This window comes from Pseudorca crassidens, chromosome 12, assembly GCF_039906515.1.
Source record: "Pseudorca crassidens isolate mPseCra1 chromosome 12, mPseCra1.hap1, whole genome shotgun sequence".
Classification (NCBI taxonomy): Eukaryota; Metazoa; Chordata; class Mammalia; order Artiodactyla; family Delphinidae; genus Pseudorca; species Pseudorca crassidens.
This window is the reverse complement of record NC_090307.1, coordinates 71,080,487-71,094,083: the sequence shown is the minus strand read 5'-3', so window position 1 is coordinate 71,094,083 and position 13,597 is coordinate 71,080,487. Positions and strand designations below refer to the sequence as shown.

At 42.5% G+C, this 13,597-nt stretch overlaps 1 protein-coding gene across 2 annotated transcripts in view; it reads right to left on the bottom strand.

The window, feature by feature from the left end:
- PITPNB (phosphatidylinositol transfer protein beta) overlaps window positions 1–13,597 on the bottom strand; it is a 61,925-nt gene that overhangs the window by 30,174 nt on the left and 18,154 nt on the right. For both annotated transcript variants that reach the window (XM_067700383.1, XM_067700382.1), the window contains exons 5-7: window positions 12,994–13,001; window positions 12,394–12,468; window positions 10,723–10,806 (exon numbers count right to left, since the gene is read on the bottom strand). In XM_067700383.1, the coding sequence (XP_067556484.1) occupies window positions 10,723–10,806; window positions 12,394–12,468; window positions 12,994–13,001 (167 nt within the window). The remainder of the gene's footprint in view (window positions 1–10,722; window positions 10,807–12,393; window positions 12,469–12,993; window positions 13,002–13,597) is intronic.

Below are 13,597 nucleotides of genomic sequence, written 5' to 3'. Positions count from 1 at the left end.
GCATCTGGCAACCACAGGCTCCTCGCACTTGCTGGAGCCCGGCCACAGACTTCCAATAAACAAAGGCTCTCTTCACGGCTGAAGAATGGGGCAGCCACAGCTCTGGGAGGCAGAAAGCCCTTCTTAGGAAGTGAGAGGCAACAGCTGGAACAAAAGTAACATCTAAGATGCAGGCGCTCTGTGAAAGCTGTGGGCAACAATGGAGTGACGGTCAGCGCTGACCATTTAGGGTTATCAGCTACCAATGGTTAATTCTGAAGTCTATTAGATTGACCCCAAAAGTGTCACTTTTGTGGCTCAAAAGCTGACAAATATTAACAATTTCATATGGTCTGATCAAATATTTAACTTTTTCCAGTCGAATTTCATGTTTCTGATTTTAAAGAGAAAAAATTTTAATCTTATAAAGATTATTTAGAAAGCATATTTTGTGATTCTTACATTTCTTTAAAATTATGAAGTTTTTTTTTAAAGGCAGTGCAATAAAGCATATGTTGCCAAGACTATCTACTCAAATGTGTAACATCTGGGTACTGTCTCACAGAATGTCTGATCAAAAGAAAAGATATGCCCGAATCCTTCCTAGAGCGCAAGAAACAAGCACTGCTTAAAAGTGTGACCAAAACTTACATGCCTAAATAAATGAAACCAAGTTTCATCAGCTTTCCATGGCTGACATTTAGGAAAAAAGTATGTTTAAAACGAGCAGTAACTTTAAAACAATACATACTCATGGTTTAAAACAATTATGAAGTGCCAGATTGTTCAATACTCAAATAATGGAATGGTGTTCAAAGTGACAACAGCTAAGTGGGTGGAAAAGGCAAGTCTTACATGTTCATTTCCAAAGGCAACCAAGATTTCAGAAAATCAGATACAGCTTAGCGTACTTCTGCTCTCAACTAAAACGGGCCCACCAAAACACATTCGCCAAACAAATGGATCATAACCGGAGAACAAATGGTCAGTGCTGGAAAGAACAAGCAAAAAGCACAAACTTTAAAAGCCAATTCATTTTCCTGGAGACCACCATCACCACGGGACTCCTACAAGTGGATTGGATGAGCCCAGCAATCCCATTACTGCCTTTGGATACGCAATTAAACGGTGGGGGCTCTTCATTTAGTAAAGTACTACACTCCAAATCTACCATCTTGTCAGCCTTTGAACCCGGACTTTGCAGGCACCCTGGAGCCCAGCACTGGTCTCTATCAGTTGTGAGAAAAAAAGCTCTTTGGTGGAGGGCACTCGACACCACCAGACTACACAATCAGAAAAAACGAACTCCAAGTCACTTAGAAACACTTTTAACATGTTCACTGATTAAGAATCTTGCAGGCTCTTCAGACAGATACAATTATTAGTTTATCTGGAAAAATATTTACCACGCCAACACAGAGCAAATAGCAAGTTCCAATAAATGTTTGCTAAATGAACATGAAAATATATGAGTGGTGCTCACTGTAAGTACGCATACCAAAAGACATCTTAGGGTCTCCAATCCTTCTATTCTGTTGTATGTATGCAAATTTCCAAATATGCCCGAGTTTAGCAGTTATGGATGGAGGTAACAAAGGCCACGACGAAAGCTGCTATTTCGGGGGGCAAGAGAAGATGGATGGAAGAGCCAGCACTTGCTTGTTTTAAATAAATTGAGAATGCTCTTAATCAACATAATGCAAAGGAAGGAACAGCATACAGTGAGATGTTCTAGAAAAATAAGTCAGCAGCCCTGCTTTTGAGTCCATTGGTAACGTGGCTTGCGGGAAAGTTACAGCACTTCCCTGAGCTGAAACTCCTGAACAGTAAAATTAGCGACTGGTGTGAATGTTTTGGGACCATGGCCTCCAGTTGAGGTTCCTTCTGCTTCCAAAATCCTAGAAGGAGAGTGCCCCCTCTACAATGTTGACCAGTAACAGCATACTAGAGCACTTCCCAAGAGTGAGCAGAAATCACCTAAAGAGCTGGACAGAGACAGCCCAGGGCCTGGAAGGCTCTGACCTGGGAGGAGGAGAATTTTCATCTCTAACAAGCTGCCCACGGGCAGACCTTGCTTAAAAGGAAAGCGTTTTGGCCAAAGTCCTAGCTTAGGACTTAGCCACAACGTTCCCCAGAGGGCCTCAGGGGCCCTAAAAAGAAGCTTGTAACCTCTAAAGAACGTTCAGAGAACTGGACCAGTGGGCAGATCCAGCCACAACTGAGATCCACACATGTACGGCCTTGTGGCCGTGGTGGGGGTGTTCTCCAAAGGAGCCCAAACAAGTGGGGAAACTACATAGGCTGGAACGGAGCAGAGGGGTTCCAGGCCCCGCGAGGGAGTGAACTTTATGAGCAGCCCTGGCCTCTCACCTGGGAGTTCCCGTGTCCCTTGAGGTAGCAAGGAAAGAAGCGGGACTAGTGAGGGGAGCCACACTTTGCTCCAGGAGCTCCTGTTGAAAAAGCTGCTCAGGAGAAGTTTTCTACTGGAAGGAGATGGCACAGAGCCGTCTGGAGTCCAACAGTGGCGACCCAAGGAGCACAGCCCAGGGAGGGAGGTTTGGCTACTGGGGGAAGGCATCAGGGCTGAAGGCATAGAGCTCTGAGTCCAGAGTGTGAGATACCTCCTCTCCACCACTTCCCGGGGCGGGGACAATCGCAAATGTGGAGGAAAAAAAAAGGACTTGGGGTAAATACAACACGGCAACCAAGGCAATTATACTCATGAGCATGTAAGGATAAGGACCTGAAAGTAACAAATGGGGCAGAGGGGGGTTAAAAAGGACAGAAGAAGGAAGAGATACGTATGAAATCTGAGATTTATCTTAAGAGCACGAGCTTCCTGGGTCACTCACAATGAAAGTGCCCCTCTGAGCTCTTTGAGGAGTCTCCACTAAGGATCTGATCAATCAGACCACACCTTGCACATCCTTTCTGTGACCCAGAAACAATATGGCATGTGAGTTTCTAGCTTGTGTGTCTCTTCCTTTTAGGAATACCATCTTCAGTGAAACAACACTAAGGTTAAAAACTGGGCAACTCTTGGCTTTGAAATGCCTCATTTGGGAAAAATCTTTCACCTTTAATTAATACACCCTAAGATGATGAAAAAGGGAAAAAAAAATTATTCTCTCTTTAAACCTGATGCATTTTAATTTGGCATAGATCTATATTTTTCAACTATATCTCCCAAACTTTTATGCCATTAATATTTGCTTATTACTGACATCTAAAAAGCAGATGTTCAGCTTTATCAATTTTAGACCTGTGAGCCTTAAAAATTTGAATTGAACATTTATTTCCACGAAAAAAAATTATAAATTATAAAAATAAAGTCCCATAGCATGTACTTCAGAGGAAGCATAGACTACAGAGGAAGGCTGATACAATCCTTTCCCGGTTACACATAAATACCTAAAATGTGGTTCCAATTTCTTTTTCTTTTCTTTTCTTTTTTTTAAATTGTGCTCATTTTCTTTCAAATTACTTCCAAAAACGAAGGTCTCTCTGATGTTAATCATGTGTACACTTCGGCTTACACTTTAAAGACTCTTCCTCTCCTGGGAAGTGACTTTTGTATACAAATCATGGAAAGCTACTTAGACAAAGTGCTGGAGATGATTAAAAGGGGCCAGATTCAAATTCATACCTTAAAAAAAAGCAGAAGCAGATGTCAACTGACTCATTTGTGTATATTTTGGAAATGAGTTGAAGATATGCATGTGCATTTCATCAGGACATTTAAAGAATTCTCAACTTTTTATTGTGGTTATGTATCAACAGCGACTTTAGAAATTAAAAATACTTTAAAACTTGTATTCTGGTGTTTTACGCTGGACACCTCGACTCCTCCTTACAACCTGATCTAACTGAAACACTTTTTAATCTGACAGAAAGGCATCTGCTCATTCAGAAAGGACACAGTTTTTAGAACTGAAGGCACATCACATATACTTCATGATCCAGAATTAGTACAGAAGGAGCTAAAGTAGCATTTGTCCATTTAATATTTGAACAATAAAAACTTCATTTCCTCCAAACTGTCTCCCCATTGCCCTGCTTTTTTTTTCACACCACAGAGGAAAAAATCTGCAAATTCTCTTTGACTGATCAAACCTTTACTGAAGAGCTCTCTGCATGTCAGGCGTTGAGCATCTTGTTAGGTCCTAGAAACACAGACATGATCAGTACAGTCCAGGCCCCCAAGGGGCACCCAATTTACTGAGGAAGGCTTTTCAAGAGTGATAGCTGGGTTATATTTGAAATGGGGGAGGGGCAAGAAGCTGAGGGGATGGAGGAGATGTGGGGGCAGGGGGTGTGTTCTGATGGAACGTGATTGTGCTCAGTGGCTGCTGCAATTACAAGCAGAAGGAGCCTTCCCTCTAAAAGGATATAACATCTTAATACTTCACTCCAATGCCTCTTTCCACTAAAACAAGAAATCCGTTTTGCATGGTAGCCAAAAGAAATTGGGTGGGGACATTTAAGCAGAAATCTCAGACTGCTCAGCTTGTTTCATTAGGCAGTGCTGTTATCTTCTAGAAAATACCAGAGAATGGTGGCTATAGTAACAGTCCTATGCAGACTTCCCATAAGTCATCAAGGAAAAAACCAAATAACCCATAAATTTAAATGTATATATGATTTCTGTAGCAAATTACTCTGTGACTCTGCATCACAGTGACAGTTTTTACAACTCCTTGTTCCTAGAGTTAGACAATGTCATCCTTCGATTATGTAAATATGTCAAAGCACCCACCCAAGTATTCAGTTACTCTGTGGGTCTAATCACATCCCTTCTATGCATGGTGAAGTACAGTGCATAAGCATGACCAAAACCCAGCAAGTCTACAAGGAGAGCAACACCGCAGAGAGAGTTAAACGCTAAAAGCAGTCAACAGTTACTCTCAACTAGAATAACATTCAGGGCTGTGTTTGTATTAAATCCAGCTGCAGTGACAGAAACCCGCCACCAGGTGGAGTAAAAAGATTCAAGCTTCACTTCCAACTTCCTGGTTTCTTAACTCCCAACCATTTCACATTTGTCCTGATTTGGGAGAGTTGACTACTTATCCTCTCAAAATACTGTTTTTACTTCTTTTACTGTTTTTACTTCTTTTACTGTTTTACTTCTTTTACTGTTTTTACTTCTTCTTCGACTGTTTTTACTTCTTTTAAAGCAAGTAATATGCAGGACAGAAATTCAACCATTTCAGACGTTTTAAGAAAATTTAGCTCATTCAAGTAAAACCAGAGTTCATTAAAAACAAAATAAAAACCAAGGAATTAGACTGAGACTAAAACCTCCAGGAGTTAAGGTGCCAGGCTGAGCATGGAGAGGTGACTACACCTTCAGGTCTCCCTACTGAAAATCCACCTCGTTGGCCCATGCACAGTTAACCAAGCTCCCAATTCTAGCATCACTTTAATCCTTAAAGAGCAAACTTTAGGTACTAAAAATTGGCCACTGGTATGGCAGACGTATCCTAAGATGACCCTTTTCCCCCAGTGAGTCACAATCTTGTGTAATCTCCTCCCCTGAGAACAGGTGGAAGCTGTGACTTGCTTCTAACCAAGAGACTATGGCAAAGGTGATGGGCTGTCATTTCTTTGATTAGGTTACATTACACGGCAACTCAGTTTGTGGTGATCTGTCACGTAGCAACAGAAAACTGAACACTGAGTGAGAACATCCCCCCCCCCAGTCCACTGGGCATGTCTCTGCCAGACCCTGACTCTTCTACCCCATCCCCCTGCCATCTAATCTAGCTGCTCCCGTTTGCTGAAGAATCACTGTCACCACCATCTTATACACACTTCTTGACCTCTATACGTAAGCAAGCAAATACATGCATATAGATATTATCTTTTTCCCTCCACATTATATTGGAAAGGATAACCTATCAGTACAAAAGATTCACTCCCTTCTGGTGACTACACTGAACTCCACCATACGGGTGGAACCACGTTTTTCATCAGCTCCCCATCGATGGAGAAACATTTAAGACTTGAGACTGTTTCCTTATAAAAATCTTATGCTTATACATTTGGTACTTCACATTGAGTAGGACCAATTCCTAGAAGTGGAATTTTGCTGGGGCAAAAGGCACGTGCATTTGCAATTCTGCGACAGAGGTTGTGCGACTTACACGCCCACAGGGAATGTATGTGAGTGCCTGATTCCTCACCCCCGGCCAACCCAGGTGTTACAGGTTAGTTTCTTCATTGCCCTCAAGCTCATCAGGTTCATCTGACACCTATTCACAAGTCACCACTCTGTGAAGAGGGGATGGGTTCCTGAACACAGAACAAGACACAGCAAAGAAATGAACAAGAGCTGAAACTCAGCACAGGGGAAAACTGATGCCAACGAAAGTGAAATCCCCCGGAGGCAGATCCTGCAGGACACACAGGCTTTGGACAGAGAGGAAGGTTCCCAGAAGGGAGGCCAGAACAAGAAGTGTGACGTGGCCAGTGGCAGACCAGCTTGAGGAGAGGAAGACAGTGCTCAAGTGGCAGCTTGAAAAGAGACAAAGCAGACAGGGCCTCTGCTCGGAAGGAGTCAAGTCAGTGGAAAGAATACTGGACTGAGTTAAAATTTCCACTTCAGGCATCAGCTCAACGACCTTGAGAGAAACGCAGTTTATCTGGCCTTAGTTTCCTTACTTGTACAACAGGACCTCCCTGTTTAGCCCTGAAACCAAACTATGTGTAGCTGCAGAACTGTGTTCAAAGTAAATCATATGGTGAAGACTAGTGTAAGACATGCAGAACTGTGCTGGGAGAGGGGCAGAGGGAACTTCCCAGCCCCATGCTCTAGGCACTCGTCCTAACAACCAGAGTGGTTTCCAAGAAACTTAGGGTTCTGCAAAGCACAGTTTGAAAGCACTGAGGCCTAGGTAGCTAAGGTTCCCCCTTCAACTCTATTATTCCAACCTCTCCCTCAGCGTTGGATAACGCACCTGTACCTCTGCTTATATTCTGCTTGCCTGCAATTCACTCATTCATTCAACATACATTCACTGAGTACCTATTACAGCCCAGGCACTGTTCTAGGAGCTGGGGAAGCAAGGGTTAACAGTACAAAGATTCTTCCCTCTGGGGTTCAATTTCTATTTAGAAGGGAGAGAAAAAAACAAACAAACATACATCAGAGCAACGCGGGTAAGAGGGAAAACTGCAGTGAGAGTGGGGGTGGACCGCTCCACCCATCAAAACGCTACTTGTCATCATATTATGACTCTTCCTCAGTCTTTTCAGACCTCTGTCCTCACAGATCATTTCTTTTCTCTGAAATCCTGATGCACTCTGGACCAAGCACACACCCCCACCATTTGTTAACTATTTCACTGTACGGGGTTTGTCTCACCCAGAGTGTAAGCCTCTTGAGGGTACTGTACCATCTTGAGGAGCTACCGGGGGCTATGCCAGCAGCACAGACTGAGCCCCACGATATGAGTTGACTGCTATGACAACATGGCCATTTCAGAAATGCAAGTGCATTCTTAAAGCTTCCTTTGACACAGTGGGCTATAATTTCCAAGGAACATGAAAGTGCAGAATCAAAGGAACAAATTAATTCAACAGAAAACCAAACTGGATCTGGCAAGAAGTAAGGAGAGCCAGGTGGTCCAGGTGTTTGCAATAGGAGCTAATCCTAATGCAAACATTAACTAGTGGAGGCCAAGCAGATGGGGGTGGAACCTGAAGGGAGAGAGTGGGGCAACCATCTGTGCCAGCAGAGGGGAAGGAGGAGGCTGTGCAGAAGGCAGAGGCAGAGCCCGAGCCCCATGACTCCCCGTGCTCCACCCACCTCAGCCTTCACATGCCCCCAGGCAGCTCAGTGCTCTGCCCCTCACCCCAAGCCCCAAACTTGCAAGGGCACCCTCACCTCCCACCACACAGAGTTCCCCTCTCTCCTTTTATAGCAGAAAATATGCATGTTAAGGTTCTTTCTTTCTTTTTTTTAATGCCAAAAGGTTTTGAGAATCCCTACACGATATCATTTGTACTTGTAGTTTCCACAACTGAGAAAACACACAAACAAAAAGCTACTGTGCCACACATGTTCACAGTAGCACTATTTACAATCGCCAAAAGGTGGAAACAACCCTAATGTCCACCAACAGAATAATGCATAAACAGAACATGGTATTCATACACTGGACTATTCTTCATGCATGAAAAAGAATGACAAAATGACACATGCTACAAGGTGGATGAACCTTGAAAACATTATACCAAAGTAAAAGAAGCCACAAACAGAATGCCAGATATTGCTATGATTCCATCTATATAAAATATCCCAAACAGGTAAAACCATAGGGGCAGAAAACACTTAGTGGTAGCCAAAGGTTGGGGGGAGGGAGCAGTGAGGAGTGATGGGTAGAGGGTGTCCTTTCGGGGAGGTGAGAATGTTCTAGAACTAGATGGTGATGATGGTTGTACAACACTGTGAATGTATTAAACGCCACTGAGCTGCACGTTTAAAATGTTTGAAGTGGTAAATCTAACGTGTATTTTATTACAATAAAAAAAGGTACTGTGAATTCAGTAAACTTTAAACTAATCTTTAAGGTGTAACTTGGAAAACAGGAGCTATGAACGGTGAAAAACAAAACCACACATACATATGTGAACACTTATTCACTCCCCAAACAATGCTTGGTGTACAGATTCTAAGAACTCCTGCTAAGAATAATGACAATAATGGCGAACATTTATTAAAGCAGGCACTGCTCTAAGTGCTCAAATGTAATCCTGTGAGATAATCAGCCCCATTTTTCACAACATAAATCAGGAAGAGAGGTTAAGTAACTAAATAGCCAGTAGGTAGCAAGCCCTCAGAATTTGAATCTGAAGCCCATCTAGTTTCAGAGTGTATGTTCTCAGTGACAGCACCATGGACTCAACAATGCAGACCCCTCTCATCTGGGCCCAATCCATTCTCTGTCACTATCTATCCCCCTCCACCCCACACACACATCCTTCCAAAAAGAGAGCCACCTGCTGAGCCTCTGCACTGTGGTGCCTTCCAGCCAGAGCCCCTGTGGCAATGCTGCTATCGTGCATCCCGGGCCAGCAGTGCCTTCCCTCCTCTCTGGAGGTGAGGCTGCGGTGGAAGGAAGGGAATGAGGGCCTCCAGGGCTCTTGCACAATCAGCCTGAACTGTTCTTTCCCCTTGCACTGTTGCCTGCAAACATTGTTTGGGAGCCCATTTTAGCCTGAGGACAGGAACAAAGAACTACTCTTGTGCCCCCGGCAAAATGAAAGGTGCCTTGTGCTCTGCTGGAGAACAAGGTGGAATGCAAACCTCTGAGCCACAAGACTGGACCGTTTTGCTTGGCCAGCACAACTTAGTCAAACACCCGCAATACGATCCGAGTGCCTTCACCCAATCCCGGTGGGCAGCACTGCTGCTCCAGGCATCTGAGCTACCCTGACCTAGCCATCAGTGACCCACTCCCAGTGATCTTTCACCCTATCACCACACTCTTTAACACACACGAACTCATGGCTGGAAGAGATACCAAGAGAGATAAAGAGAGATAAAGGGGCCAAACAGACACCTGAATGTTGTTTTTAAAACAGAACATACATTCATTTCTAAGGATAAAAAAGTCCAATATAACTTCAGAGGTGGAAATATCACTAAAACAGAATAACTTCAAATCACAGCATGACTAAAATTTAAGAATTTCTATGACAAGAGTCCCTTATCCGTGCTCACACTTCTTATCGGGGAGGGAGCCCTAAACAGAACAGGACCTGGCCTAGCAGAGGGTCACTGCTGGCAGTCCCAACCCCAGTGATTTCTGAGAAAAGGTCGAACCTTTGTTTTTGAAAGCTTACCTTTCAATTTCAATGGCAAAACCAGACATTTACTATCTGGGTTATTTCTGTTCAGCTTACAACACTGCTCAAGTTCAGGGAATAAGCACAAAAATGAAATGGAAAGGGATCCTAACCGAATGTGCCATGCTTTGCCATGACAAACCAAGGGCTGCCACTCTTATTGCAAAGTTTTAGTTCTCCAGACTAGCAGGAAGAGGGCCACCGGTTATTTTAGCACGTAAAAAATCCACAACTGTACCCCACACACTACAAGAACTGAGTTCACATTTATAAACTGGGGCAAAGTAATAACAAGGGTCTTAATTGCTGGGGTTGGGGTGAGGACTAAGGGTCCTTACTTTTTGGGAAAAAAATTTTTTTTTAATTAAGTCAAAAGTCTAGAGTACAAATAATTACATCTAGTAAGACTCAAAAGAGAAAGCTACACAACTGTTAGACTGGGATATTCTACCATCAACCATTTCCCACAAATGACAACTTTAGCCCTGAATTACTGAAAATTTGTATGTAAATTAAATTTTTGCTTTCTTAATCAGACTTTAAATGTACAAGGGACCCATAGTATTTAAAGAAGCTCAAGAGAAAATTCTTTTGTAAAATAATGTTATTTTTTCCCCCCCAATGAAAACAAACTCCTATGTATATCCTGGGTATACTGGGATTTCTCAGAGGGATCACTTGTACAAAGGTGAAATCCACACGAAAAAACAAATCACCTTTTCTCTTATTCTCTGATCTCTTTTGCTGCTCTGATCTCTTTTTGGACCCAGACCTAAGTTCCAGGCTTATTTCAGTGTAGAAAGGTAGGTCATACCAGAAAAAAAAATAAAACAATTTTTAGATGTAAAAGGCAACAGGTTAAAATGTCATCAAGTTGTACATCATACTTACTGCTGGTTCAACTTGACTTCGATCTGCAATATCTATGTGGACAACTTCAACAGTTTTCCAGGTGTTCGGATCTAAACCGTGTACCTATATATGACAAAGAGAAAGGAAACAAAGCAAACTGTTAGGCAAAACTACTACACTTACATACATAATCTTTTATCTTTAGACTCTCGGAGTACATTATGAGGAATAAAAAAATCCAAGTTGCTATTTCATTAAATTAGTTGTCTGAAGGCTGGAGGGATCTCAAAATCTTTTACCCCTGTAACCCCAAATAATAAGTGGGGGTGGGGGAGGGGGAGAGGGAAGGGGATAATGCCAAATTAACAGAAATCTGTCACCATTATTTTCTGGTAGCCCTTAGAGATGATTTATACAAAAAATGTACCTGACCTATGTTTAACCCAAATGGTACATGACAAAGTCCTTGTAACCTCTAAGTCCTAGACAAACAGAAGGTGACATTATAATTACATTTTAAGAGGCTGCACTGTATGGTCTAAATCCTCTCCTGTATTTGATTATCCTAAAGCTATTCAGTTTCAGTAGGATGTCAATTCCTCTATACCTCATGTTGTTCAATCATTTATTTCTGAAACTCCATCTATGAACCCATAAAGAACTGTTTAAAAACTGCCAAAGATACGCCCATTTGAAAACTAAAAATGGCAAATTAAATCATACAGACTAAAGCATACCAAAATATCTCATTTCGACTAAATTTTAGAGCTACTGTAAAAAAAAAAAAGTGAAAAGTCAAATGATCATCTCGAAGAAAAACTCAAGTCAAATACTACAAATTATCATTAAAGTTCTACTGATTGGCACCAATAACATTAAACCACAGGGAGAAAAGAATCTACAACAATTACCATAAACTTACTTTCCCATAACAGCATATCATAAGGTTAGAACAGTAGTTCTCAAACTGGAATGCCCACCAGAAAATAGACTGCTGGACCCCATTTCCAGAGATTCTGATTCAGTGGGTATACAGTGAGGCCTGAGCCGTCTGCATTTCTAACAAGTTCCCAGATGCTGCTGCTGGTCCAGAGATCACACCTTTGAGAACCACTGGGCCAGGGCATCAACCTATACCAGATGCCCTCCCAAGTTCCCTGCCAAACCTTACAAGTTAATGACTACACTGAGTCTTAACTGAGTTTTTGGTAATTTACTTTAGGGATAAATGTGCACCAATTTGTAAAAGGCAGGAGCTTGTCAACATTTCTGTAAATCAGTCAAAGTACCTTCTCCCTCCTGCCTTTTGGCCATTTCTCTGAAATCAACCCATATTCCAGCAAAATGGAATGGAGGTGAAAATTAAAGCAATCAATTTTGCTATGCAGAGCAGCTCTGGCAAATACACAGATGAAAAGATGAAAAAAATTATCTGTGAATTTTTATCTATGCTCTCCCTGTCCCAGGAAAAGAGAAGTGATGATAAAAACAGCAACCTCACCAAAGTCCACTCACACACCAGGGCAAGGGACTGACAAGGAAGGCCCGTTTGTTTCTGGCTGTGTGCTTGCCTCACAGCAATCTGACACACACCCCGGTGTGGCCAGGTGCTCATCTAAGGCAGGTGGCATCACTTTGGTGATGACAAAATGACTACAGTATTCCCATTTCCAGGGCCTTCTACACTGAAAGCCCGGAGTCAAAACTTACATTTTCTAATGTTCCCAAGTCTGGTTTGTGCCATGTTTCAATTTTAATGAAGAAATCATCTTTCATATATTCATTCTGCAGAAAACACAACAGTAAAATGATAGTGATCTTCCACTGGTTCTTGGGGCTCATGTCTGCAGGAGCTTTCCCCAGCACAAGTATCCATGCTTTGACTCTATAGGAAGACTGACATAGGAACACTGGTCCTCAAGTGACAAAGAACCATTAGCTGCCTACTTTTACAGACTTGTCAGGCCAACCAATTGCTGCATGCTTTTAAATAACGTAAACAACCCTGCTTGTCATACAGCACACAGGGCTAATAGTAAAGAAGCTGTGAGGTTTGGCGAGTGAATCTGGCATTCAAAGGAAGTAGCAGAAGCAAAATAAAGTGAATAGGGAGAGTTTTGAGGCAAGGCTGGAAAGAGCCCCTTAACAATGGAGCACGAGGTGGAGCGCGAGCTGCTGCCAGGAGCACCGAGGAGCAGCCATGCAGCAGTGGGCAGTTTTAAGAAAAGAGCAAGAAATAGTTGAAAATATTACTATATAAAGCAAAGTTTATAGATGAAGAGTATGTGACACAAAAAGAGTTTTACTCACCGTTACAACTGAGGCATAACGAACAGGTAGGCGACAAAAGGGGAAAAATGTCAGAATATTAATTGGAGCCAAAATTGTCACAATATTTAATGTCACAAAGATTAAACTACCTGCCAACACAGAACATTTGGTTTATATCTGCAAAACACAACTTCTAAACAGTGACACTATAGGATACTTTAGATTGTGGAATCAATAATCTAATTTTAAAACAATGGTAAAAGAATAATGTCACAAAAGCAAAACATCGTTTATAAGGCTAACTTAGCAAACAACAGGAAACTGTTTGAGGAGTCTGTCCGTCATATTCTTCCTCTACTATGTGGCAATACAAGTAAAATACTGTTGAAACTACATCAAATGACACTTGTGCATGAGAATGACCTTTAAGGTTTCTGTATTCCTTGTATTTGCTCCCCGTGGAGCCTGCTTGGTCAACGGAGGACCTCAAGGTGCCTGTCATCTGGGAATGAACACGTGTCCCTCACTAGGGCCTGGGGGCGGGACCCAGCCCAGCTGCCTCTCTGCCAGTGCGTGCAGTGACTCCCCGACAACCCAAAGAAGGCCTTGCTTCGTGTTACCTTTCTCTAAGGCGCGGGCACCG